The sequence below is a fragment of the Syngnathus typhle genome, linkage group LG10, assembly GCF_033458585.1.
Source record: "Syngnathus typhle isolate RoL2023-S1 ecotype Sweden linkage group LG10, RoL_Styp_1.0, whole genome shotgun sequence".
NCBI classification, from domain to species: Eukaryota; Metazoa; Chordata; class Actinopteri; order Syngnathiformes; family Syngnathidae; genus Syngnathus; species Syngnathus typhle.
Window position 1 is genome coordinate 10,970,914 of NC_083747.1, and position 27,817 is coordinate 10,998,730.

The 27,817-nt window shown below is 45.1% G+C and overlaps 5 protein-coding genes across 11 annotated transcripts; 3 read left to right on the forward strand and 2 right to left on the reverse strand.

Moving 5' to 3' along the window:
• Positions 1-416: 416 nt before the first annotated feature.
• Positions 417-3,480, reverse strand: si:dkey-283b15.2 (neuronal pentraxin-1). The gene is made up of 5 exons (XM_061290129.1): positions 2,899-3,480; positions 1,944-2,244; positions 1,438-1,685; positions 1,186-1,365; positions 417-1,114 (listed from the first exon to the last, which is right to left on the reverse strand). Exons 1-5 carry the CDS (start codon positions 3,478-3,480, stop codon positions 905-907), a joined length of 1,521 nt encoding a protein of 506 aa, XP_061146113.1. The 3' UTR covers positions 417-904.
• zgc:158689 (uncharacterized protein LOC791177 homolog) lies at positions 3,394-14,439 on the forward strand. Of its 2 annotated transcripts, XM_061289936.1 has the most exons (17): positions 3,394-3,527; positions 5,197-6,621; positions 6,691-6,865; positions 8,207-8,328; positions 8,391-8,466; positions 8,755-8,841; positions 9,353-9,414; positions 9,504-9,575; positions 9,740-9,877; positions 10,378-10,530; positions 10,613-10,789; positions 10,916-11,582; positions 11,652-11,841; positions 11,962-12,054; positions 12,183-12,342; positions 12,411-12,451; positions 12,526-14,439. In XM_061289936.1, the coding sequence occupies exons 4-17, from the start codon at positions 8,281-8,283 to the stop codon at positions 12,596-12,598; spliced, it is 2,037 nt and encodes a 678-aa protein (XP_061145920.1). In that variant the 5' UTR covers positions 3,394-3,527; positions 5,197-6,621; positions 6,691-6,865; positions 8,207-8,280; the 3' UTR covers positions 12,599-14,439. The 2 variants fall into 2 exon arrangements, with proteins under 2 accessions (XP_061145920.1, XP_061145921.1); XM_061289937.1 differs by having other exon boundaries at positions 5,197-6,865.
• A 325-nt stretch (positions 14,440-14,764) lies between these two features.
• ndufa3 (NADH:ubiquinone oxidoreductase subunit A3) lies at positions 14,765-15,706 on the reverse strand. The gene is made up of 4 exons (XM_061290125.1): positions 15,654-15,706; positions 15,313-15,387; positions 15,159-15,236; positions 14,765-14,935 (listed from the first exon to the last, which is right to left on the reverse strand). The coding sequence occupies exons 1-4, from the start codon at positions 15,694-15,696 to the stop codon at positions 14,844-14,846; spliced, it is 288 nt and encodes a 95-aa protein (XP_061146109.1). The 5' UTR covers positions 15,697-15,706; the 3' UTR covers positions 14,765-14,843.
• On the forward strand, positions 15,703-17,744 carry tfpt (TCF3 (E2A) fusion partner). 2 transcript variants are annotated; one of them, XM_061290093.1, is made up of 8 exons: positions 15,703-15,799; positions 15,889-15,930; positions 16,269-16,404; positions 16,562-16,684; positions 16,761-16,831; positions 16,907-16,976; positions 17,104-17,262; positions 17,388-17,744. In XM_061290093.1, the coding sequence occupies exons 3-8, from the start codon at positions 16,306-16,308 to the stop codon at positions 17,460-17,462; spliced, it is 597 nt and encodes a 198-aa protein (XP_061146077.1). In that variant the 5' UTR covers positions 15,703-15,799; positions 15,889-15,930; positions 16,269-16,305; the 3' UTR covers positions 17,463-17,744. The 2 variants fall into 2 exon arrangements, with proteins under 2 accessions (XP_061146077.1, XP_061146078.1); XM_061290094.1 differs by lacking the exon at positions 15,889-15,930 and having other exon boundaries at positions 15,715-15,799; positions 16,275-16,404.
• Positions 17,745-18,248: 504 nt separating this feature from the next.
• On the forward strand, positions 18,249-26,819 carry cnot3a (CCR4-NOT transcription complex, subunit 3a). Of its 5 annotated transcripts, none has more exons than XM_061289899.1 (18): positions 18,249-18,407; positions 19,000-19,070; positions 19,216-19,283; positions 19,363-19,437; positions 20,717-20,806; positions 20,884-21,012; positions 21,110-21,205; positions 21,282-21,501; positions 21,585-21,718; positions 22,603-22,659; positions 23,187-24,114; positions 24,221-24,326; positions 24,404-24,545; positions 24,744-24,843; positions 25,036-25,231; positions 25,314-25,446; positions 25,601-25,726; positions 25,879-26,819. In XM_061289899.1, exons 2-18 carry the CDS (start codon positions 19,046-19,048, stop codon positions 25,975-25,977), a joined length of 2,724 nt encoding a protein of 907 aa, XP_061145883.1. In that variant the 5' UTR covers positions 18,249-18,407; positions 19,000-19,045; the 3' UTR covers positions 25,978-26,819. The 5 variants fall into 5 exon arrangements, with proteins under 5 accessions (XP_061145883.1, XP_061145885.1, XP_061145884.1 ...); XM_061289901.1 differs by having other exon boundaries at positions 21,591-21,718; XM_061289900.1 differs by having other exon boundaries at positions 19,015-19,070.
• Positions 26,820-27,817: the final 998 nt, after the last annotated feature.

The window sequence follows — 27,817 nt, forward strand, 5'->3', positions numbered from 1 at the left end:
TTCATTTGAGCAGACTAAAATTTGGAGATTTTGAATTTTGTAGGTGGATTTTTTTTTTTAACCACCACGCCTGACGAAGAACAACCTATCAGACACAGAAGTTGTCAATCATCTTGTAGTTGAGCTCCTGCAGCCTTCCCCAGACCTTTTCTGGAACATCACTGTTTTATCTGCTGAATAGGTATGTTAAATTTTAAAATATAAAACTTCAAATCAATAAATTCTGTGTTACAGCAATTTTGAATTACAAATAAATCTGAAAGAGGTGTGGCTAGCCAACATTTGCTTGTTTGCAGCACTGATACTAGCATAGCATATCTTGTGCTGCCATTTTGTTGGAAGCTGGGACAGTTTATCTTCATACACTTTAATTTGTGATTAACGTCATTGTATGAATTTAGGAAATGAGGAAATAATACAACAAAAATGTTTTTATACAGTACAATACAGTCACAGTTCAATGCTTTGCCAAAACACGATTATAATAATCAAATGATTGGTTGAGACATTACAATACATTTGAAGAACATTTAAAAAAAAATAAAAATAAAATAATCACATTATTATTAGTATAACAAAATGCTGACAATGTCTTTGGTTCTTTAGCTGTATTTTACGTGGAAATCTTCCCGATAATAAATTTGCCAACAAATTGTTACAACAAAGTCAACTATTTATCTAATTTATGAACTACATGACAACATGTCAGAGAACCTGACACAAATTCAAATATTGACCATTCAAGTTGCTATAAAGACTGACCCCCAAAAAACTTCAAATTAAAGGCATTGATTCTCATTTTGGAGGCTTCTCTTTTAAAAAGTCTTTGACCCCCATTCACAGTATTGTGTGTGTGTGTGTGTTTTTTTTTTTTATCATCAATTTTGGTCCACTTGAGTCTTTTTCAGTGACAGGGTTCGAATGGGTGCCTCACCACTCCCCCGTGCAGTTCCATGTCCACGTCAGACCACGAGATGACATCACCGGACAAGTGGCTACCGCACAATGCCAGGCCCTGGATATCGGCCCCGCTCAGGATGGAGGACCACATCTGCACGTCGGCCAGCTCCCCCATGAAGGCCTGCGTGGCGTCGAAACGGCCACCTAGAGTGTCCTGCAACCAGAATTCAAGTCATCACTGATTAGATCCGTAGATTAAAAAATGTTTTACTAGTTCGCCCTCACTTGTTCCTGTCCCAGGATAAACACGCCTCCTGCTCTGACAGGATGCCAGGGGGCCAGATCCTCCCCGGACCCCCGCAGGTCACCGTCCTGATAGGCCTCCCAACGCCCGTCCCGCGTGGACCACGTCACGCACACGTGATGCCACCTGCCGTCATTTAACGTCACTGGCAGAGACGCGACCTACAAAAAAGGTTAGTCAGATTTTGTGCAAAAGTATTGGAACAGGTGGCTATTACCCCACCGCCCCGTCACCTGGTCGTCAATGAGCAGCTCCACAGTGTTGTCCCCCCACTCGATCAGCACCACTTCATTGGCCTGGCCTGGCGCCGAATAGGAGAACGGTGTCCCCATGGCGGGCCTGGCGCCGGCCTTAATCCGCAGACACAAAGTGAGCGCGAAGATGTCGCTCGGGAGCGTTCGCTTGATGCGCGCGTGCATGTAGCTGGTGCGCATGGGGAAGCTCAGCTGGAAGCCGCCCGCCTCGTTCTTCCTCTTGGAACCTGAAAATCAAGGTACAAATATTTTCTGTTAATCGATTTATTTTGTGGAGTTTCATTTTGGGATAAAAGTAGTGCTTTGCTGCTTTTAGTGATAAGTAACCATGCTGAAGAACAGTGTGGGTACTTTTGCTTCGTCTGGTATTTTTTTACTTACTAAGTGAAGAAGTTGAATGACTTCTTGTACTTGAGTATTCTTTTTTTTTTTTCACACTTGCATTTAACTGTCGCTTGTGAGTAATTTTAGCCTCTATTGCGTACCTGTCAGTTGAAGTTGGCTGAGCATGTTCACCAATTTGCTGCTACTGTGGTGTCTTCCCGGTGGGAGGTGACCATGACTGTCTGCTTCGTTATTCTCATGGCCGCTTTGTTGGCTTCCACCCATGTGATGGCTTTCATCGCTGTGCTCGTCAAAGTGTCCAGTGTGGTTGGCGGCCTGGTCGTCGTGGTCATCGAGGTGTTGGTGGTCGTGCGGGTGCAGCTGCTCCTCCAGAGTGTCGATCTTCCTCTGCAGAAGCACCCTCAGAGAGCTGGAGTAGGTCAGGGATGAGTTCCTCTTCTGCTCAGGAATTACAAGGATAGGTGCTTAGAATGGTTGGTGTCAGGTTTGAATCCTGTGTGGAGTTTGTGTTGTGCGTGTTTGTGTGCTTCTTTGTGCTTGAATGCGCCTGTCAGGTAATCCGGGCTTTGTGCATGTGCGTGGCCCGATTACCTCAGTCAAGACAGATCACCATAATTACTACTGATCTTAGACACGTGACCCCACCCCCCTTGTCCCGCCATCACTACGCAGCTACACAAAATGACAAAATAAAATCATGGTGGCCTGTGCTCACTGGAATCGTTACTATACTTTCTAAGTAGATTTTTGTGCAAACAAACAAATAATAAGAGCAAATTAGCTATTATGTGGCCTCTCAGTGAAACTATGTTCAAGCTTTGTTTAGCCATAGGTAGTGCTTTGCCGCCATATACCCTGACTACCACTAACTGTCCAGATTTGACCATTTCAAGAAATTCACAAATGTTTGTTTTCCGCTGCCTACTTTTGAGTTGATTTTTTTTTTTTAAACAGTTTTACAAATTTTACTTTTCTACTTAAGTACGGTGCATGCCAGTCTTTTAATTGTTTTTTAACTTCTAAGTCTCTTTTTGATACAAGTATCTGTCCTTCAATTTAAATTTTGAGTACTATTGTCACCTGTGCCCATCTCACCTGCAGGTTTCCCAGTCTCTCCTTGAGCGCCTGCAGCATCCGCTCCATCTGCTCCGGTGAGGATATGACGTCGCCCGAGTTTACGTGTTTAACGACGTCCTCCTCGTGATGCTCTGCGCCGTCAGCTCCATCAGAATGCAGAGAGTGAGGTACGAGGTTTCCGTCCCGGTTATCGCCGTAGTCCTGGTCCGAGGACGCACCCGGTTGGTCGTCGTGAGCCGAACCGGCGAAGCCCTCGCATAGAGCGAGCTTGGCCGTCAGCTCCCTGATGGTCTCCCTCTGGTCCAGGATGGTCTCCTTCTGGCTGACGAGGCTCTCGCGGAGATGGAGAATGGTGGTCTTGGCCTCGTCGCTCGCTCCCCACCAGCCGGCAGGAGGCGCGCTTTGATGGTGGCCCGCTCCCCCTGCGCCCAGGCCCGCCGTGGGGAAGCAGGCGGGGTCGGTGTCCGCCGGAATGGGCGTGCACACAAAACGTGGTTGTGCGGAGTGGTAGTCATTCAAGTCCGAAGCGGATGACGCGGGAAGGAGGATCAGAGAGAGGAGGACGACGAATGCGTGCAGAGTCTTCCTTATCGTCTCCATCCTACTGTTTTAAGACTGATCATCAAAGTTGAAAGTCCATTGTCCAGGTGGGTGATTGATTCTTGGTTCCTTCGCCGATTTTTGCGATGAAACTGCAAAACAAAAGCCACATCCCTGATGAACTCAAAAATCCTTTACAGAGTTCAAAACCTACACAAAGATCTGTGTGAAAAAAAGGAGTCTATTGTCGGAACCAAAAAGATTAGATAGAGTGGGTTTGATTTAACTGAATCGAATCGTTCCATTTAAAAAGGTTCTTGAATCGATTTGTTGGTGGACAACAGGTATAAATCAATTTATTGTTGCAGCTAATTTATTGTTTCTTTTGAATTGAATTAATTTGAATAGTTTAGGCTTTGGAGACCTTTTGCATGTGACAAAACATGACAAAAGCCACAACATAAATTTGAATCGTAACTCCACTGAATCAAAGCGAATTGAAGTGTTCCGCTTGAAAATGGCCCGTTTTGTCCTTACGTGCCTCTCTATATTTACAAAGATAATCAACCATGAAATATTAAACATGCCTGTATTATACTAGGTGGTCATTTCCAAATGGCACATGCGCGAGTGACCCTACTGCTGGACCTCAGCGACCACCCGTCGCTCGCAGTGACCTATCCACAGCGTGTGTGCTCTTTTGCAGCACGCCGTTGCAACCACATTATTATTTTTATAATGTTGGCGTGTAATTTTCTTGCTGTTTTCGTGGCATTGAACATTGAAGTGCCCCAGACAGATGGGCCAAGTGGAGTTGTGATCTCGCCGGTCAGTTAATCAGCACTCACAACGGCTCCATTAACCTAATTACCAGCAGTTGTTGTGCTACCTTAGCCGTAGATCATTCGTCGGCCTCCTCCCGTTCTTCCTCCTTGGTGTCTGCGTGTGTTTGCGATAATCCACAGTGAGATTGCGGCGCCATATGCTAGAGGTGGATATTTAAGCAGCACCATGAGAGGTCAATTAAAAGCTGACAAGTGCGCTTACATGTGTGATTAAAGGCTACGAAATGAAGCGGCAAATAAACAACATCATGCTAAATCGTGCTATTACCAACTTTATTTTCAACTTCATTTGTCTAAAAATATTTTTTATTCCCCTCGAGTTTGACTTTAAAAATGACTTCATTCTTTTACGACTTCATGTAAAATGATGCATGTTTTTCTTAACAAAATAACTTTTGTCTACTGTGACATATAATTATACTGTAACGCAAAAAAAAGGTGATTTTATCCGTCTAAAGTATTTTACTTTCATCGACATACTTGCTTTTATTCCTGCAAAAATATTTTGACTATTTATTTGAATTTCTTAACTATTTATTGGAACATTTTGTCTTTACTTGACGCTCCTTAAATTATGAGTCTTTTCTCATTTCCTTTTCTTTTTGCAACTTTACTCCTTTAATATTATGACTTTAATCAGAAAAAATTCTGACTACTTTTGCATTCTTACCTATAAGATCCATCTATAATATAAATGCAAGTTCAAACTGTCAGTCATCCTGACTGCCATAAAACATCAAACTCCTTTAGGTGTTTCTAAAATGTTGTCTTTAGGAAATATGAAGCGTTCTTACCTGATATATCCGTCCCTTGAGCGTCTGCACACATGCAGTGGAGTTGTACGCACATTGATCAGATTGCAAGGGATTTATTTACTCCTTCAATCCCTTCCCCTTTATCTCCCTCCCCCCTCCTCCTTCTGTCTTTGAAGGCCCCGCCTCCAATGGGACCGCTTACCTTCCGAGGACGAGACTCCCGCCTGCACCTGACTCGTCGTCTTGGCAACTACCGTACATGCCGGCACGCGAGCGACTGACCTGATTGGCGCCTCGTTCAACTAGCGGCCCAAGAGGTGGCGGCGGGACATGGCGCCGCTTTAAAGGTTAAAGGTCAGGTAAACATCACAAGCAAATAGGAGCACTGTGGCCTGCTTGGTCATCTATCCAGGTGAGAGAAACATAATTAACAATGAATAGAGTTTGGAAAAAAAAATCCAGAAACATTTCTATGGGGAATTTGGGAACGAGTCCAAAATGAAAACTGAAAACGAGTGTGGCAGTTCATTAAGAATTGAGTGTAATTTATTGGAATAGTCATGTATTCATCATAAATATAAACATTTTCTTTTGCATAAGTAGACATCCAAATGGGTCAATCCTCTTGCCAACATCACCCTTGTTATGTGGGATGGGATTGACTCACCTGTATGTTAATGGGTCAGCGTGAGCCACCCTTCGAATTAGGTCTTGACACACAGACACACGCACACACACAAGTACCAATACATTTAACTCTGTTGCCCTCTACTGGGCAAAAGGGGTTTAGCGGTTTCAATGCAAAAAAAAAAAAAGGTCACCTGTAATGGTAGAAGTAGAAAGAGTGTGTGTGGCAGTCATTTTACTCTGGTTTATGTTACCAAATAACCTTCCATCCTCACCCTAGGAACATAACAAGGCGCTCCAAACCTGTGTAACCAACTCGTTGCTCTTCATCCAACAGAAACGAAGCTACAGATTTCACCCCAAGCCATTTAATTCTGAGTAAAATTCAGACGATATCGTCATTGTTTCAGTGTTCATGCTTTTTCTGATGTTTTTGTTAGGTGGTTAAAGTATGTACAGTATGTATAAACAGTTTTAAACATTTTCAAACAAAGGCGGGATTTATGTGTCCTGTGAGAGAGTAAAAAAAAAAAAAGAGCGAGCCCGATTAATCGAGGTAGGTAACAAAAGCCGGGCCTCTCAGGCCCGGATGTGCCAAGCTCATGAAGAAGAGTGGGGTCCATCTTGCGAGCCTGCAGCATGTTTGCATGCCGTGAGGCCTCCTCCAGCCAGGAGCAGGAATGTGTGCTACTCTTGATCTATGTAGGCCAGGCCTGTGCGACTTGCATGGACCTTTTCTCTTTTTTTGGCTTAAAAAGTTCAAGTCATTATTCTCCTGCTGCTATTCAGACCAAGTCCTGTCAGCTCATTGTTATTCAGGCCCAGTGAGGGAACGAGAGAGTAGCAGGCCACTGGTTTGGCTGACCGGACTCTGGTGAGAAGCCGGGTGGACGTAGAGAGGAGGGGGAGGCAGCGGAGACAGCTACGGGACACTTTTTTTTTTTCCCCCCATTTTGCATCCGTGAAGGCATTTGGTAATCGGCTCAGTAATGAGGAGAGGTACTGAACGGCACCAAATATCTGACCTCCATTCTTGTGTGCAGGCGAGGGAGGACGAGAGCAAGAGAGCAAGAGAGAGAGCGCATGTGAAAAAGGGGTGGAGGGGAGATGAGATTTAGTGGCCTGCCTGCCTGCTCAAACAACCCCCCACTCACTCAAGCCAGCCGGCGCAAGAAAAGAGAGGACAACTCGCTCGGTCGACAATGAGATGAGAACAAGGTAACTACTTTTTGATTTTTCACTTTTGTTTTTATGTTTAAGTGTTGTTTCACTTGCCGCATAAATTAACAGGCTGCAAAAGGCCACAGGCAAACTTTCATCACCTAACAAAATCACCAAAACGTTTTCTGTGCGTTTTTTTATGTGTTAACAAGGATCTTGGAGTTAATTTTGCTTTGTAAGTGATCACTTTTGGGGGCACTTTGCTTGATTGTGTGGGGGTGGGGGTGCTTTTTTTAGTTTGTAAAAGATGTTTAACTCTGCTTCCTGTTCTTTCCATCAACATTGCTCGTTTTAACCCTTTACTGTACAGGACACTCGATGAAGTACTGCAACATGTTCACACTAAGTACCACTTCTGGAAACAAAAGTTTGTGTCTCTGTAAAGGGTTTTGTTCCTAAAATGTACATCTAATCCCATTGTTATGCAGTTTGAACATTACCACTGCACTTGAATATAGGTAAGAAAAAAAAAGCCAGTAATAATTTAATTCAAATGTAATACATCTATACGTGTATATATATTTATTTATTTATTTATATTTATTTATTTTTTTCAATCAATTCAATGAATTTAAAATTGCATGAAATTAATCAAAATGTTCCATTCTAATTTAAAACTACTTAAATTCAACTGGCTGGATGGACAGAGTGCTATTTGGCGCAATGGTGTTGAAATGCATCAATTAATCCCCCTGCTCCTGCCTTGCACATTTAAAGAGGCTAAAGCAGATGAATGCATCTTCTGTGTCAGCTCCAAACCACCTGCAGCTTTTCCCCTCTTATATGCTAAAAAACACCGCAGCTCCCCCAGAATCAAATCTCTCAGGATATTCTCCACTTTTAGAAGATCTTACAATCTTCCGCTTTTCCCCCTCTTGCATTCTGTTGTAGAAGCACACACACACACACAATTGCACTCATGTGGCTCTAATGAGCAAGAGTCTGGGATTTGCCGATCTGGGTCAACATCTTGCCTGTAATGGCACTTGCAAAAAAACTGATGGCAGCGCATTTTTTGCCACTGCGCAAAGCCAGATGGGACATCCTCTTCATTCTGACACCTGTGGCTCCGCACCCACGCCACCCCGCTACTTCTTATCTTGGGAAATATTTGTTGGAATTGACCCAGCCAGTCTGGGGTGAAAATATCTGTTTTTAGTCAAGGGCGTACGCTCCTATCGTGACGGGAGGTCACAGTGACCTCTAAACACCCTCCAATAACTTTTTTTTCCCCCTCACTCACATACTTTGACTAATCACCTGCAATAATCCCACACATTTGAATGAACACAAAGACGTAATTGTATTTCTCTTCTCCTATCATCTCCTGTAAATCAGAGCATCCTGACCAAGCAGAGCACGTTCCATCAGTACCAACACGCTCAGAGACGGGAAAAAAATAGAAGCGCAAAATGTCGCGAACGGACGAAGTCAACAAGATGACGGAAAATGTTTATAAGGTATGAACGCTTCATTTTGCGGTTCACGATTTGTGTCTGACAAGTTGGATGTTTGCCTACAGGGTATTCTGGACCACTTTAACCCCAGTCTGAAGAATTTTGTCACCATGGGAAAACACTACGAGAAAGCCCTCACAGGTTTGTCCAACCACAAAAAGTCTGCATTTTGTTGAATTCCTTCCTGTCTGTGAAAAAAAGGAACGCTTGCATTGGATGGAGCATATCGCGTGGGTGTCAGTGATGACCCGATTTGACACTCACAGCTAAACCAGTGCTCATTACAACTTGTTGACATTCAAAACCAAAGTGATAGCCAAAGTCTTAACAAGGCTGTCCAAAACAATGTCAACAATGTTTTTGTGATTTGTCTTGACCTTTCAGTCTAAAATGGTAGGACAATTGTCTGATTAAATTTGATCTTCCCAGGAGTGACAGTGGCAGCAAAGGGCTACTTCGACGCTCTGGTCAAACTGGGAGAGCTGGCCAGCGACAGCCAAGGCTCCAAAGAGTTGGGTGAGTGAGAGGGCATCGAAGGACGTTGTTACGAAAGGAAAATCAAAATCAGCCGCTTATACGATCTAGAGGATTCGGGGCGTGGGGAAATAGTCTGTGAGCCTGGGAGCTTTGTGTTTGTCCAGGAGGGAGCTGAAGACACAAGAGGAAATGTAGAGAGCGAGGAAACACAGGCAAAGGGAGAGAGTGGGCTCATTGTTGGGAGATTAACAACACCACATGATCTCATTGTGATGCCGAAAACAGCGGGGGAGGCGGGCAGGGGTGTCAAGAGGGCGAGATGCCAGCCGCTGCATACTGTGCTTGTGCTGCGCTGTGCGGCCCATGCAGAGAGGAGACTCACTCCACTTTGTCAGCTGTGTGGAAGTGACCAAAACTTCTGCGAAACAATTCTGTAGAAATAATATCATGATTCTGATTCTCCTTAATAATGTCTTCATCTGTTGAAACTGCTACGCTACTTTTTATTGTTTTCTACCAATTGCTATTTTGTTCTATCCCTGTCGCGCAGGAGACACATTGTTTCAGATGGCCGAGGTCCATAGACAGATCCAGGTGCAGCTGGAAGATGTGGTAAGATGGAGGCAGAACGCGACAAAGCGTAGACATCAATGAGACACCAGTGAATATTCATCTGCGTCTCTTTGGCCATTTGTCAACAGCTCAAGTTGTTTCATTCCGAGCTGCTGGCCCAGCTGGAGCAGAAGCTGGAATTGGACATCAAATACCTCACGGTAAGTCAACACGAGGTCCTCCCACAGTTAACACATGGTTCACATCAAGTTCACCAGACACCTTGTCTAGAAATGCAACAATGATCGGGACTCTGCATCTTCAAAAGAGTGCTTGCTGTGACAAGATGCATTTATTAAAAAGATGTGAATGTGTCGACCTTCAGGCCACACTGAAGAAGTACCAGAACGAGCGGCGTTCCAAAACCGATTCCATCGAACGCTGCCAGGCCCAGCTGAAGAAGCTGCGCAGGAAAAGCTTGGGGAGCCGTCACCCGAACAAGTATGGAGACAGAGAGATGCAGGCGAGTATGCTCACCCCCACCACCATATTGAATATGGTGTTCCGCAGGGAAGCGTTCTCGGTCCCATTCTTTTTTCTTTGTATGTGGTTTTTTTAGGCAACATAAAACATCATGTTAAATGTTGGTCGATACTCAATTATACATTTCTTTCTCACCAAAGATGAGTGTTACTTTTGTATCCCTAACACTGTAAATGAGCTTAGATGGCAATCTGCATCAGATGATTGTTGTTGAAGGCAGGGTCACAATGAGAAGATTGAGATTGGGTGGAAGGATTGACTGTATTCACCTAATATGGAAGTTAAGGAGCAAGAATTATTTTAAAGCAAAGGTCAACAAAGCCACAAGTGCTGTTTTGGATTTATTGTGACGCAGGAAATGATGTCACTTGTGTTATTCCTGATTTAGAACAATGTACTCTAAAGGTCACTCCAGCTCCATGTGCGGCTGCAAATCAAGAATGGGTTATTCATGGCCCATCCGTCTAATTACCTTCTCAGTTTGTGGAGCTGATGAGTCGGCGCCAAGTGGAGTTGGACACGCTGGTCGCTACAGGTTACAGGTCGGCGCTGACCGAGGAGAGGAGACGATATTGCTTCTTGGTGGATCGGCAGTGTTGTGTGACCAAGCTGCTCATCAACTACCACTGCAAGGTGATATTCGGTCACGCCCTAAGATGATGTACTTTATATGGGCTTGTCTCAGGTTTTACATAGATTTTTTAATTCTGTATAGGTGAGAGAGCTCCTGTCGCAGAAACTGTCGTCATGGCAGCAGTCGTGCACTCATCCGACCAAACTTCCGGAGCGCGCGCTCAACCTGCTGCGTCACACGGCGCCACAGAGCTCCGCGGCCGCCGGGCTCGCCGAGGTCCTCCGAAACACCAAGTTGGGCTGCTCTCCGTCAGAACAGGTCAGAACATGTTGGGGAATACACTCTGGGCTCACAGTTCTGAGGTTTGCAGTTTGAATTAGTTCTGGTCTTTCATTGTGGAGGTAACCTGGAACTTACTCAAGTGGGTTTTAACTCATTTTCCAGAGATTGTCAGTTCAAGAAGTCCCACCTCTGTTGAATGGCGATCGTCCCCAGCAGCAGCAGCAGCAGCAGCAACAGCAGCAGCAGCAACAGCAGCAGCAGCAACAGCAGCAGCAGCAGCGCTCGGTTGCCTCCTCGTCCTCCCAGAGCGACGACGCTTATCCTCAGGGCTCTCCTCAGACCTTCCGGCCTGTGACCGCAGCCGCAGGCTCATCAAGAGATGCGTCCCCTCAACATGGCTGCTCCCCCTTGAGCGTGTCGGCGGCCAGCCCCCCGGCCGATAGCAGCGGCAGCGCCGGCCCAGTCGCAGGCGCGGCGGCCCAGCCCTCCTCTCTCCTCATGGCCGCCAACACCAGCAACCTATCGCCGAGTCTCATCCCTTCCACCGTCATGTCGCTCGGGCAGGTGTCCCCGACCGGGAGCTCCTCGCAGGGCGTCACCGTGGCCATCCCACACAGCGCCCCCCACAGCCCAACGCTTCCCCACAGCGCGCCACTGTCCAGGGCCATGACCCCCGTGCAGTTGCTGCACCAACAGGTGGGCCCGGGAGGGAACAACACGCTCCCTAGCGCTCATCCTTGGCTGATGAAGACTGCCGACATGTGCGCCACATCAACTCTTCCGTTACCCAAGAGACCTGGCAGTGAAATGAGGCTGGGCGGCTTTCAAGGTGATGTGGACCTCAACATTTTAAGGTGGAGCTCATCCACAAATATTCATCCTTCCCTTTCTCACCCAGGCGCCAGGATGTTGCCTCTTTCGGGGCCCATGCGGGTGGAAGCCGTGTTCTCTCACTCGCCCGGTGTGTCAGAAGGTGGAGGAGGAGGCGGCGCTTCCTTGCTGCACTTCCTGCCCGGGGACAGCATCACCCTGTTGATTTCCGAGCCGAGAGACGGGTGGCACTACGGGCAGAATGATCGGACCGGACGGTATGTTCCAAGGCTGCCTCGGTGCCGTTAGATTACAGATGGAAACACGTCAAGGCCGCTCATATCCAAATCCTGAAGTTTAGTGACCCTTTGAATAGTAATTTGTTTTGCTTTTGACAGAAAAGGCTGGTTCCCTTTCTCCTACACTCAGCCACATCATAGCAAGATTGATCACCTCGAGAGGCGAGTCAGCCTCGACTACACACCTAAAAGGTACAATCAATGAATCTGCTTATACTGTTGCTGCAAAGGTGTACCTAATGAAGTGTCTGGTGAATGAATATAGCGAATGGCTGATAATGTGCGCACTACCCAACCCACGACCCCACCCCCGTTCGCAGCTCCTTTTTCCTTTCCAAGGCCAACAGTACAAGCATGAGCCAGCTGGACCAGCTGGTGTCGCCCAGTCTCACCCCTGAGTCGGAGGACGAGCGCTCCCTCCCTCCCCAGAGGATCAGCACATTCCGGCCACGCCCGTACAGCATGGCCGACACCAACAAGGTCGGAGTGGGGTCAGACAAAGTATCGTTACAATAATTACAAACTGAGTATTTCTTTATCTACGACAGATCTGTGCACAGTTGGCCTCCTCGCCGCCTTCTCCAACAAGGTATTCCCAACTGATAAAAAAAAGTTGTGCTTTTTCTTTGTTTATTTTATTACATTTCTATTTTCTTTTTCCAGGACCAACCCGTTTGCCCACGTTCGTCTCCGAAGAACCGTCACCAACGATCGCTCGGCGCCCATCATTGAGTGAGCGCTCCAGTTTTGATGACAGAACACATCGTAGTAGTACTCTCCTTTCTATTTTCTTTTTTAAATAATTAACCTGATGCGAGTTAGATTTTTATTTTATTTTTTAGTATTCATAAAGGTGAACGTGTGTGCAGGTGAAAGTGATCTGTGAATAGGAGAATACAAATTTCTAAATTGTCCAGTTTGACTAACGCAGAGGTGGGCCACTGCTTTCTGATCAGGGAAGTCTTTTGAGAGCTATACTAAAGTTAGGAAGAAATAAATTGTATGGAACAAATAATTATATATTGCAAACGTACACATTTTAGGCCCACCACTGCTCGAGGGAAACACTAATACTCAAAATCAACACAACTTTTATTATTTTCTTTTATGTGTGATCAGTCTGCTGTAATTTTTAGGCTTCTTTTTGCTATTTTTAGACTTTTCTTCTTTGCTTTTTTGCCTTTTTGACAAAAGTGCTTTTAGTTGAGTGTATTGCAGAACAGCTTCCTATTGTAATTGTCTTATAAATTTAAATTGTTGCCTTAGGCCGCTTTAGATCCATGTGTTGATGCTGCAAAGGTAGTCATCGTGTAAATGATGACTTCACACTCAGGACTGAGTGTGCAGGTGAAGGTTATGACACTTTGAGGCCAGTAATCGACAAACATGCTGCTGCTTTGACATCGCGTGTCAACAGTGTTCTCATCTTTTTTGGGGTCCGGTACCCTGAGGATCACCCATAATTGACCAAGAATGCAGAGGATGTTAAATCTACAGAATTGTGCCGTAAGTTTAATAATGCAGATGGAAATATTGTGCATCTGTAAAATAGCTAAAAATATGTTGTTTTTCAAGAAGAAAAGGTCTCAGTCACATTTTGAGTCAAAGATTCCTATTTCTATATTGGTTTTAGGAGCTTTTTAGAAAGATCTTTTATTTTCACAGACCCTTTGCAATCACACCATGGACCACTAGGTGGCCACGGACTGTTTTTCAATTTATATGGAGTGGATTTTCAAATCATCCCCCAAACCCCTCCTTGTGTAAAAAGTTAAATCATACTTTTATAGCCTTTGTGAGGTACACTTAAAATGTCATTAATCCCTGAAATGATGAATTGTAGCTGAAAAAAACTTCTCCCAGTAGCAGCCAGTTTTGAAGAATGCAAAAGAGGACTGATTGTGTTCTCCCAAGAGTTAACATCTGGAGTGCAGGATGCTTTTATTTGAAATGTTTTTTTCTATAGGAAGAAGAAGGTTGATGAGGTTAAGTTTTAAAGAAAAGGCTGTCTTGGGATGTTTTTGATTCCATTTCAGTCCCCAAAACAAAGCTAGTCATCATGAGTGTTTACCCAGGAGACTCAACAGAATCTTGAATGGATTTAAAGTATTATCAGAAAGTGTTTGAGAAGGTTTACAGGAAAGTTGATGAGAGCCAAGGGATTGTTCAATGGTAAAAAAAAGATATCAAATGATCTTTTAGTAGCTCTGTAGCCACAAGAAAAAATATTGTGTTTATAAAGTTGACATTCTAACTGCTAATGTGATATTTTCCATGCCTTCGGGGATGGGCGTGGGGGGGGGGATGATTTCACTTCACTTTGGTTTTAGGACACGAGTTTAAAATGCTTGTGAAGATAAAATGGGTCAACAGTGATCCTCTAAAAAGAAAAGAGTTCTATCGCAGAGCATATTATGTAATTACATGATGAAGAGTATACATTCCTCTACCAAAGTGAAATGAACACTATGCATATGTTTCTACATTAGCCATGTAAGACTCTATGTGGCAGCAATTTCCTAACATGCGATAATTAATACTTTGTGTGAAATAAAGAAAAATCTGTGACAGACACATTCCCATTTTTCTTTGTGTTCATTCAAATTGGAGCTTTCCGGTTAAATCTAAATCAGTGGTTAAGTAGTTCAGCATTAGACGTCTGTTCTCACGGTTCATCCTATTTTATTCTTTGTGCATGGCGAATAATGATTGTGTGAAACAATGAACTCATTTCAAATTTTAATCAGCTTGAAGCTCGGTCAAAGTGCTCGGATGGGATCAGGCTGATTGATCTTGAAACTCCCATGAACTCTCAAGGGAAACAAAAAAATCAAAATCTAATCCCATTGTTTAATAATCCTGTTTTCACGACAGTACAATCAAGGTCAATGAGGCAGATACGTTGCATCAAAGAGACCATTTTTATTGTGGGATATTGACAAATACGGAGAGAGAGAACAAAGAGAGGAAGAATGTTAAAGTCAAAGGTTTTTGAGCCATTGCAGCCTCTCTCCCCTTTGCTCACACGGATGCACGGGAACATCTGGCAGGTTTCCGTCATCTCGCACAGGAACTGCAATAGGGAACATTTCAGATATTAGGCACAGCAAAAACTTGGGAGAGATTCAGGTATTAAAGGTTTTTAAAATGTGTGGGAGTAAAATATTTTTCCCATTTGGTCAGGTCTGGAATGTATCCACAGAAGTAAACTTGTGTATCATTGTCATATGGACAACTGTAATGATAGCCATTAGTAAATAAATCCATGAGCAGGTTGTCACAGTGAGAGGATTTACCTGGGTAGCTATATGGGACTGCCGAATTGATCATTCCTGAATACTTTGTGAGTGGACTTATTACTGGGAGCACTAGACCTGACAAAAGACGTAATAATTAGTATTTAATTGAACAAAAATACCCTACGGCAATACTGTTTCGTTGTTAACTCACCCATTAGTCCAATCGTGCATGAGACTAAGATGACAGGCTCCTTATTCCACGCATTCTTTAAAAAAGCTGCGACCCCTACACAGAGACACAGACGTTGATTAGTATTTTCTTAATTCGTATGTTTTACTGCAGGTTCTTTGTTGTCAATGCACGAAAAGCTAACGTTAGCCAACGTTAGCAATAAACTCAAGGTCATACTTAATAATTCAAAGTCTACACTGCAATTAGCGTTTCCGATGGCTTTCAAAGGAAGCTATTTACACAGTGCATGAATGAATTTAGAAATATTAATGTTCAATTCAACCGATTGCCATTTCGATAAAGACAAAATACACACGTACCCGCCATCTTGGTTAATGACGTAAAAATGAACTGGTGGCTCATGGGAAATGTAGTTGTGTCGTTGTTGTGACGTATAACTCACGCGACTGCTGCACGTAAACAGTCGAAGTCAGAAGCCACAGTTAATTCTCATTTCGTCTCTGTTGTGAGTTAATAAAGCATTCACTAGCCATTTTCATAAACAACTAGGTGCTTTTAATGTGTTATTTGAAATGTTTGTTTCTCAACTTTGAGGAGAGCGTCGTGAATTTGACTGAACGTCGACTGCTAAATTCGGTGAGTTACACACCGCTAATGATTGTACTGTACGTACTTTTCTTACAATTAAGTTATTTATTAATCACTGTTATCTAAACACCTCAACGACAATAAATGGCTGCGGCATTCAGCATTTAAATTTTGCCATCTCGTACCCAAATAATGAACACGTCAGAAAACGCCAACACAAACACTGGCAGAATTACTTTATTGGACAGCATCGTATTCCACTTCATCAACATCGAGCTGTGCTGAATGATTCATGACGATTTTTGCAACAAATATTTAGGTTATTTTTCCCCAAGGAGGGTTGTTAATAAATTTTAGTCTAAGTCTAATGTTGTCTTTCTTTGCAGTTTAAGGTGACCCATCTACTAGCTCCCATCCTAGGTAATGGAGGACTTCTCTGGTTTGGCACTCCCTCCTCTATTTGGGGGTCACATCCTGGAAGCAGAACTGGAGCCAGGTGGTGTGGAGCTTGGACCTGGGGAGGTAATGTACATGTCATTTGTTGCGAAGATTTCTGTTCAACTAAAGACAAACAATTTAAGAGTACTCACAGTCATATATTAATTATCCTCTGCAAAGAATACTGATGGTGAGCCCTCTTAATCAACAGTATAAATATAGTATATTGCTTTGCCTGCAGGTGGAATTGGGCCCAGGGGGCAGTGAACTGTTGGAGAGCGCCGCCCCAGAGGACGAAGAGAGAAGAATTCTTGATAAGAGGAAATATCTGGCGCTGAACAGACGGTGCAAAGAGATTGAACAGGTCTCGTCTGTGTTCATCTCCAGGCAAATTTGTTTCGAGCATTTGGATAATCAGAAGTGCCATCCGTCTCACGCAGGTGAATCACAAAATCCTCGGTCGCCTTCACCAAGTCCAAAGACTGACACGACGTTTGAAGAAGGAAAGACGGTAGGAAATGGTTTGACTTGCATCGAATTGTATTAAGGCCCTTCTTTATCTTTTTTTACTTTGGCTCCATTACAGGTTCCTCATGAAGACCCTTGATGGTCACGGAGATGACTACAGAAATGCTCAGCTCACCATGCTACTGGAGGTCACCTGTTACATAAGGATAATTTTTACCATGCTTTGTATTTTACAACTGATGTTTACAAAAAAAATAAAATAAAAAATCACCTAAATCTTGATTTATAATATTACACTTGAAAAATGTGTCCCAGGATGAGCCTGGAGCACTTTCGGATGTCGCTGCCGGGGCTGTGGATGATCGTATAAACGGCGTCTCGGGATCTGCCTCATCTCCCGCTTTTCACCATCCTTCCGGGCCCAAGAAGAGAAGACATGTGACGCCCAAGCAAGAAAAGGACAAAGATTTACAAGTAGGCTTTTGGTTCATCCAAATTTCGTTAAAGTGTTCTGCCACTACATTGTGGTTGGTGTGGTTCACTGTGTATATTGATTGAATAGTCGCTTTGATAAACGGTTCAATTGCCTTTCTCCCCAGAATGAAGCTGACATGTCGGTGTTGTCGGACGCGCAGTTTGGTGACATGCCAAGCCCAACCTCACTATCACATTGACAGAAATAAATGCACGTACATTAAGAGGCACACCATGTGAGAACTTGAGTTAGTGTGCAGGTACTGTCAGATTTGGATGTGTTGTCTTGTAGAATGACATCCCATTCTAACAATTTTTTTTTTTTTTCTTTCAACACTTTTTGCATTACATTTTTGTACATAGTTATTTGCAGATTTGATTTGTCGATCTGTTGTCAATATTTTGTATCAAATATTTAAAAATTCAATCTTTTACGGGTTTGTCGATTACAAACATTAAAAGCAGAATGCTGTCGATCAGGAGTCACTTACCTTTTTAAAACTGAGAGCTACTTCCTGGGTACTGATCAATGTAAAAGGCTACCAGTTTGATACACACTTTTGAAATCTGCTTACATTACTTTGTTATTAATAACATTAATGTATGCAATGACACTGATCTTGTTAATGATTTCTAATTTAACAAGAAAGAAAAAAATATACAACACTTTTATCCCTAATGAAGAATCTCACTGCACTTTGTTAAGCAGGAATGGCAGCGGTTTACTAGTGTGGCCTAGTTGTTACATTGCAACAATAAAATGATGGGAACAAAATTTATGGGATAAACATTACAATTGAGTTTGTGTTAGGCATAAAAAAACACACAATTAAAAGACAATTCTGTGCTGTTTGTGGATATGCGGTCATAATTCATCACATATCCGAACCAATGGCTGGCCGTCGTCCCAGCGGAAGTCTATTCTAGACAGACACAACTTTCGCCCAATCACAGCTCGTAGATGGGATTTAGGGCGGGCTGTGAATGCAGAGGTGGGATCTTTTAGCAACCGTCCATCTTCACTTCAGCTATATTCCAGAGAACGAGCTTGTCGAAAAGAAAACACAATTTGGAAGTAAAGAAGACTTTCTGGAATAAGTTTTGGCTGTTATTGAAAAAAAGACAAACGATAGCCCATATCATAGGTAAATGTCGTTGCATAAAAATGTGACTCTTGATAGTCGGCTCGACCCAGTTTCCCTTTTTCCTAAATATGGCTAGCCGAGCCGCTAGCTAGCATTTTTATGCCTTAGCTAGCCTGAAAGACAAATTAGCTAGCAGGTTTACGACGTGAACGTTTTCTGAAATATTGTGCATTTCACCACGCAGCGCCACTATACCTAAGCTATGCATATATTATTGCATAGATGCGATGTCCTTCCACCGATATGCATCGTGCTACTTGTTTAAAAGCGAGCCCGTTTGTACTCGAGCGAGGTGGCCGAGCTTAGCAGCTGGCTAAGCATTAGCGTTAGCTGACTAGCTGCCAACCAGATCTGTCATAATATTGCTAAAAGCTATTTTGTTTATATGCATATCGACGAAACCGCCGTGTAGATGTTGTGCAGGAGTGTGCATTTGAATGCGTGCAGTTAATAAGAGCGGAGCGCTCAATAACATCAGTTCGAGTGTGGCGGGGCAACCGTGCAAGATGGTTTGAGCAATTGTGCTCTGTTTGATGCACTGAGTGTTAAATGTGTTACATTTTCCTCCTCCACTCACACTTCGCTCATACAGCTAACTTTGTGACAGACGGAATGTGGACATCGTCGTAGTCAGAGCCATGGCTGACAAGAGAAAACTTCAAGGTAAAGACTTGTTTGTTTGTGTGTGTGGCATCCGTTCTGTTGTTGATACGAACTGATGCACTTGTCTTCAAGACCTGTCTCGGATCGGAATGAATGAGGCATCAAAGTCTGGTACATGTCTTTAACTATATGCCTCCATACACAGGTGAGATTGACAGATGCTTGAAAAAAGTAGCGGAAGGTGTAGAACAGTTTGAAGACATTTGGCAAAAGGTGAGAACATTTGTCTTTTGTCTTCTGACTCGCTTGGGAAAAGAAGAAATTGAGAATTTTACCTGCTTGTCTGTTTTAGCTTCACAATGCAGCTAATGCAAACCAGAAGGAAAAATACGAAGCTGACCTCAAGAAGGAGATTAAAAAATTACAGGTATGGCACGTTCCCTGATTTTATTTATTTCTTTATTTTTTTGCTGCCTACATTGTCTTAAATTGTTTACATCGCAGGACCCGATAACGTCCGAATATACTTATTTCTTTTTCATGTTGTTGTGTTTTTTTTTTTTGGTCTGTTGCCAAGTTAATTTCAAGTGGCACAATTTGGCTATTTTAAACTGACATGCCGCAAAAAATCCCCAAATTGCACTCCATAAGTGTCAACACTAAAGGAAGCAGCAACACGGATGTAAATAATTCAAATGAATGGAGATAAAGTGCTGTACATTAAGATTAAGCATGCAATACATTAGAAAGCCTTTGTTGTCATTGTATGGTGCAGATACAATGTAATTGGTTTTAAGAAAACTAACATGACCAATCATTAAATGATTATAATGACAAGCATAGCAGGTTTCAGCTAACTGTGCCATTAGTCAACAAAAGCCACTGATTGGCAAAAGAGATTTTTTTGGGTGTCAAAATAAATACAACTGGCACAGACGACTAGATGATAAAGCATGAATATTAGCTTAATGTCACTAACTTGAGCTAACTGGAATGGCGCTAGCCTTGCAAGGTTCATACCAGAGGCAGCGTGACCCCAAAATGGTGGCGAGATACAACTCAACCCATCTTTATTTTTATAGCGCCTTCACAACAGCTGCAGCCGAGCCAACGCTTGCTCGCCTGATTGTTATGTCCATGTAATAAAAGATGTACATCGTTGGAATGACAGTTCTAAGAAAATAGTTGAATTCTCTTACAATTTTATTATTATTACGAGCAATTTCCTTAATTTTAGTGGTCTTAATGAATACAAATGTGTCACAAAGTTGCAAAATATGCAATAATCCCTCAAATGTATCATATTGTGAGTATACAAGGCCGTGAGTGCTGCCTCTGCAAATAAATGCATACATAGCCTTGGGCAAGAAGGATTTCCTCAGACTCTCACTTGAGTAGTGCAATGCCAGTGACATTAATTAACAAGCAATTATTTCATTATTTATTTAGCTTATTTAACGCTTGCCTTGCTTCCAGTGTATCAGGGCTTATTTGGGTCGTTTGGACAGATGTCGGCATCAGATTTTTGGGATGCCGGATTTTGAATGGAGACTTTCTGACAGCGTCCATCCATTAGGATTCAACTATCGTCACTCCCATAATGCATATTGCACTTACGCCACTTGACGGCAAAAAAAAAAAGAAAATGCCAATAGTGTCACGTGTTGTAAGTCCATCCACAATCTTTGCTCTTGTCCCTTTTGCAGCGATTGAGAGATCAGATAAAAACATGGGTGGCCTCCAACGAGATCAAAGATAAACGGCAGCTAGTCGAGAACCGCAAGCTCATCGAGACGGTACGCAGACGTGCCCACGTATTCTCCGTGCGATTGTTGGGATAATGAAGGACTGACATTGTTGCTCTTGCCGTCAGCAAATGGAGCGGTTCAAGGTGGTGGAGCGGGAAACAAAAACCAAGGCCTACTCCAAAGAAGGTTTGGGGCTGGCTCAGAAGGTGGATCCGGCTCAGAGGGAGAAGGAGGAGACGGGGCAATGGCTCACGGTAGTGCAACTCGCTCACTTTATTTTACACCATTTTTCACCCGGCCAAGGCTGTAATGTGCTTTTCTTTCTTTTTTTCTGCTCTCTTGCCCTCCCAGAACACGATAGACACTCTGAACATGCAGGTCGATCAGTTTGAGAGCGAGGTGGAGTCTCTTTCGGTTCAAACGCGAAAGAAGAAAGGTGACAAAGAGGTAAACCCGCTTCGATTTGTTCCCTCGGAACGAGGTGAAATCGCTTCGTTCAAGCCTTGGCCGCTTCCTATCTCAGAAGCAAGATCGCATCGACGAGCTCAAGCGCTTGATCGAAAGGCACCGCTTCCACATTCGCATGCTGGAGACCATCTTGCGGATGCTGGACAACGACTCCGTGCCGGTGGACGCCATTCAGAAGATCAAAGATGACGTGGAGTATTACATTGATTCTTCGCAAGACCCCGACTTTGAGGAAAACGAATTCCTCTACGATGACTTGGACCTGGAAGACATCCGTGAGTACAACGGGCCTGCAGTTTGAATTGTTTAGGACAACGCACACCCGCTCCCACTCACGCTACCGCGCGTTTTCTCGAAGCTGCAGCATTGGTGGCCACGTCGCCATCGGGGCAAGGCAATATGGAAGATGAGATGTACCTCCACTCCAGCAGCACTCCCACTTCAACCACCTCGTCGTCGCCCATCCCTCCGTCGCCAGCCACTTGTGCTGCGGTGAGCATATCCTACCGTTTCAAAGATAACACGACTCGCAAAAGATTTAGGGATGTCGGGCAATAGGGTGACATTTCAGGATGGGACTAAAATTTAAGATCACCTTAAAAGGTTTTGTCCATTTTAGGGTCATTCTGAAATTTCAGCCCAAAACTGAACATCCTGAACTTTTTTTTGCGAGTGCTGTTTTGTAATGTATTTCCTCAAGTAGTGGCCTCGGCCCTCCCCAATAGAAATACAATTAAAACAACACACGAGCCTGATTTTTTTCCCCCCTCAGGGGAAAAAAACACATGGTTGACTTCTTTCTCTAGACTTACTTTTCGCTGTTATGCCCTCGTGTCGGCATGACATCATCAGGACAGGATGTGGCCGTCGTCCAGCTCAAGTGTTTGAAAGCAAAAGTCGCCGCAGTTGTGTGGAGCATTCCAACGAAAGTTGACAAGAAGAACACCTTGCTGGAGATAGCGAGATTTCCGTCTGCTCCTTCCATATGGGATCAATTCTTACGTGCTAACAACAGCGTTTCTCCCAAAATGTAATATTCCAAAACAAAAGGCTTTAAAATCTTTCACACGTAATTCGTAGGTCCAACATGATATTTTTCTTGTAAATACTTAGTTGATATTTTGCCTTTTTAGGTCTTAAAAATTGAAGCGGCCTTGGTACTCTGTAGTTCAAATCCACTATATGAGGAAATGTTTTGTTTTTGAGTGCTGTACATTCTCCCTCGTGAGCTATGACCCTACCCCGCCCCCACCCTCACCTGCGCTAACCCTCCTCCCGCCAAGCCGCCCCCGTTTGTGTTCTAATCCACCGGCTTGTGTGCTGACTCAACCTTTTCCCAAAAGTGGATTGTCACATGAAGGTATCTCCTCCTATAGGAGAACTCAGAGGACGATAAGAAAAGGGGCCGCTCAACAGACAGTGAAGTTAGTCAGGTGAGAGGCTCTCATCTGTGCTGTGTGGCTAGACGGACAGTTTAGTGCCACGCTCTTCACCCTTGGTCCTGAATTCACGCTGGCTCAAGGCTTCCTGTTTGTTTAAAAAAAAAAAAGCACTTTTGTTTCTGTGGGACCACGGCTGGGGACTTCTGGTTTGGTTGTGTCATCTTCTGCTTATGTTGGGCCTCTTTAGTTCACACTGCACTTTTCCTTCGTGCCCACTTGAGCCATGTCCACACGTACCTGGATATTTTTTTTAAAAGTTTTTTTTGTTGTTGTAAATCTGAGGCTAAAGAGCTGTGACCACATATTACAGGTTTCTAAAGTGGAAAAGAAAATACATGTCTGAAATGACCGTAGCAAAAAGTCAGTATGAATGGAGAATTAATTTCCTCTTCAAAATGGTTAAAGGTCAGACACGAAAATATCCTTGTACGTGTAGAGATGCCCTTGGTACAGCTCCGATTTGTAACCACGGCAATGCCTCTCTGACATGTTCTCTGTGGTGCTTTTTTGGCTTCCAGTCACCTGTTAAGAATGGCACGCCCTCCCTGCTCTCCTCCTTCTCCTCCTCCACCACGTCCGGCTCTTCTTCGTCCTCCTCCCTGGTGTCAATGGCCAGCGTAGTGGGAGGCATCCCAGTGGTTCCGACCAGCAGCGGCTTGATAGGAAGCTTCAGCAGCGCCGTGCAACAGCAGCATCAGCATCTGCCGGTGCAGCAGCAGCAGCCGCAGCAAGCTCAGCCGCAGAACCCATCTCAACAGCAGCAGCCCCCACTGTCCAAACCCTCAGTCCCCTCAAACAGCCCCCCTAGTCCGCCCAGCAACTTGCTGCTCCCGGCGTCCTCTGCCCCCTCCGTGCCCACGCCGAGCACGGCCATTTCATCTGCCGCCAGTTCCTTGTCTCAGACCTCGTCCGGGTCCGCTTCCGTGTCCAGTTTGGGACTCGGCATGGGATTGGGTTTAGGCAAAGGGGGCATCACGGGGACCAGCGGCGCCAACCAGATGTCGGCTTTAGGTCTGGGGGTCCACTCGGCGCCGCTCAGCACCATGGCAGGGCTCATCTCGGGGTCGACGCCCGCCCCCTACGCGCAGGCGGCGGCATCAGGGGGCTTGGGCTTGAGCGGCGGTAGCACGCCGGCCAGCATTTCAGTGGAGAGCAGCACTTCCATCATCACCACCTCGGGCTCCAGCGGCGTCACCACCAACGGCGCAGCCACGGCGCTCGGCCTGCTGGGCTCCGGCCACGGCTCGCTGAGCGTCAGCATTCTGGGCCTGGTGTCGGGCCAGAACGCCTCCTCAGCCACCTCTCAGGTGCCTCCCAGTTCCGTCAGCGCTTCTCCAGGGGTGGTCGGTATGATGGGTGGCAACAGCGGCAGCGTCGGGATTGTCGGGGGCGTGAGCGCCGCGCCGGCCCGACCGCCCAGCGGACTCAAGCAGAATGGAAGCACAAGTATGTGCCCTCGGCCGCAATGTGCTGTAGTTCATCATCATCATCTTCTATCTCAACTTTTATACCCCCTTGAATTGAACGACTTGCTGTGATGTCCCGGCTTCAGGTTACAGCGCCGTCGTGGCCGAAAGCTCCACGGAATCGGCTCTCAGCACGCCGAGCCAGTCTCAAAGCAGCCAGCCGTCATCCCTCAGTTCCTCCGCCAGCCAGCCGTACGTCCGCATTTTCGTCTCCCTTCTTGATTGTGCTCAAGACTGGAGGTGAACATTCAGCCTGTCTTTTCGTACAGGTTGGACAATGGGCCCAGTTTAATCAGCTCCATCACGCTCCCGCCCAGCTCGCCGTCGCCCTCCTTTTCGGACAGCACGCCCGGTGGAGGGAGTCTCCTAAACGGGCCCCACTCCTACACGCAGGCCTCCGAGGGCCTCAAGGTGAGCCGCTAATTTATTCGCCGCCACCTTACATGTGAAGTGGTCACATTACAGCCTGATTTGTGTTTGTTTTATCTTTAAATCTCAAACAAATCTATTCCTCTAACCAAATTGTACTTAACCTTTGTACGGTACTGGCCTCTAAACTGACGGTGGTATCTCTCTGCTCTTCCTCTCCTGTCCTCGTTGCCTCATCAGGCTCCCGAGCCTCTTATCTCCCTGAAGGCCATGGCGGAACGGGCGGCCCTGGGATCAGGCCTTGACGGAGAGATCCCCAACCTGCACCTAACAGAGCGAGGTCAGAACGCCCACGTATCGTTTTCACCTCGCGCTGAAAATGTCTTCCGTGGATTAGCTTTACTTTATTTGACAGAATCTGCCCCCACAAATTTGTAGGCATTTAAATGCGAGCACAAGTAGTGTAGTTCCTCCGCCTCTGCGTTAGTTATTTTGTCAGCGAGTCGCTTATCTTTTCCTTCGGGTGCCACAGACATCTTCTCATCGTCCACGGCGCCCGGCACCCCGGCCGCCCCGCAGCCATCCGTATCCGAGGTCAGCATCCCGCCGTCGCTCGGCGTCTGTCCGCTGGGGCCAACCCCCCTCCCCAAAGACCAGCTGTACCAGCAGGCCATGCAGGAGTCGGCGTGGACGCACATGCCGCACCCCTCAGACTCTGAGAGGATCAGGTACGAGGGCGGCCCTATCTCAAGCGGGCGTTCTCTGTGTTCATGTGCATCTGCCGTATCTGATTCCATCCTGTCTTTGTAGGCAATACCTAATGAGGAACCCGTGCCCCACCTTGCCCTTCCATTATCAGATGCCTCCGCACCACTCAGACTCCATCGAGTTCTACCAGCGACTGTCTACAGAAACACTGTTTTTCATCTTCTACTACCTGGAGGTCAGCATGTGTCTCGTTTGATCAGTCCTCAGTAGGACTGGCTCATCAATCACTTTCAATTTTTAGTGGCTTCCGTAGGTCAAATCGCATTGCTGCTTCCAACTGATATTATTGTATGGCCTCATTCACTCAATGTTTGTTCCTGACTATTTAGGGCACCAAGGCTCAGTATCTGTCAGCCAAGGCGCTGAAAAAGCAGTCATGGAGGTTTCACACCAAGTACATGATGTGGTTCCAGAGGCACGAGGAGCCCAAGACTATCACTGATGAGTTTGAACAGGTTGGACTCGCTCGATTTGTTACACTGATGCTCAAGTATAGTAAACCTGACTACAGTCACTTTTCAAAGCCACAATTTGGTGTCGATTAAATTGGTTGCGCCTGCTCGTGTTTTCTGTCAGTGTACTGATGTTGTCTTTTGGTGTCTCGCAGGGCACTTACATTTACTTTGACTATGAGAAATGGGGCCAGCGAAAGAAGGAAGGCTTCACATTTGAGTACAGGTACCTGGAAGACCGAGACCTGCAGTGACCGCCCCCCCCCCCTCCCGGAGGACACCGAGAGCCACAAATGAACTGCTGTCGACATTCCGAGGCTGAACTCCAAACTGTGGATAGAGATTGTGATGTGTAGTAGAAAACGCTCTCCCCTCGAAAAACCAACAAAAGTAAACACACAAAAAAAATCAAAGCGAAGAGCGGCGTATGTATAGGCTGCGTCTCACGCCGAGTCCCCCTCGCTTAAGTAGCGCCTGGCCCTTGACCAAACGGGGGGGGGGGGGGAAAGCGCCCTATGGGCTCCTCTTCCTCGTCCCCTTCGATCAAACTTCCTCGCGCTGCCTGAGCCGAGAGGGTTGCCGCGCGAGGCGTGCGTTTGTGCCTGTTTGTGTGCGCACTCACTATGTGGCATTAGGAAAGCCCGACCCTCCCTCTAATGCATGTTTCTTACCGTTTCTGTTTTTTCGTTCCTTCAAAAAAAAACAAAAAAAAAACATTCTGTGTACACGATCCCGGACGCCTTTTTGACAAAAACATTTTCTTGATTAAATCAACTGCCCATCTTGTATTTACTGTAACTTTCTGGTCTAGAACAGGGAGGTACAGTGGACGTTTTAGTCACGGTGCGTAGGATTGGCTTCGTTTTAAAACCCTGTCACGGTCACTTTTCGACATAGTGAGCGGTTATCAATAGTTTTATTGATATTGTCGTGGTCCATTTAAACAACGAGAAGACAAAAGGCGGACGGAGAGCGGCCACAGGGCCTCTCCCTGTGACAGGGATAGTGTCCTAATCGGACTTGGATTAAATTGCTATGCAATTGAACTGGTCTCTGACTCCCTCTCTTTACCAATAAAGTTTGTTTTTAAGTTAAATCATTTGCATTATTATTATTATGGACTTTGTGTTTGTCAGACAACATTCAGTACATCTTTACACGAGGATTTGGGATGTTGATTCTTGGCGAGTGAATGTCCACACGTCCTCGCCTCCATTTAAAAATGTTGAATTATAAAGCAAGGGTGGGAAACTGAGTCACTGTTTGTATCTGATCTTTTAACGCTGAATTCAATCCCCATCAGGCAACGCGTCAAAATTGATGGCAATGACATTTTTTTCTATAGGGGCTATACATTGGTTGCCCACCCCAGCTCTATAAAAATCCATTTTATCATCGATTGAGCCATAATCCCGATTTTCACTCGTTCAAGTGAATGTGCACTGAAACTGTTTACATGCATCCTGTATTGAAAAAGTCATCCTAAAAAAAATTCCATCTCCTGCCATTGTTCCGGCCATTGTTCCGGCCCAGCCAAGCAGGCAGTCACACCGGGCTGCGTCAAGTATTTTATTACCCCTTTCAAGCACTCATGTTGATCATGATGATTATCATTTCAGATGTGTACTACTACAGCAGTGCTTCTCAAATAGTGGGGCGCGCCAATTATGTAATTGCGCGTTTACTACAGCAGGGGGCAGTGGCGCTCTCATTGTTACTTTTGTCACGTTTGCGACAGTGCAACATTTTACGACTTACAAGACAAGTTAGGATCGTCACGGTGGGGAGGGGGGGGCGCGAATAGTTTTCTTCTTGCTAGGGGGGGGGGGGGCGTAACAGAAAATAATTGAGAAGCACTGGGTTAAATAAAGGTTAACCTAAAAAAAAAAAAAAAAGTGAACCCTGAACTTTGAACCCGTGGTGACCCCGCGGTGACCCCGTGGTGACCCCGTGGTGACCCCTGGGTGACCTTTGAACCCTGAACTTTCAACTCTAGTTAAAAATCAAAAATGTGCACATGACCCCGTGAACTTTGAACCGACCTTTGACCCCTGGGTGAACTTTGAACCGTAAACTTTGACCTTTGACCCCTAG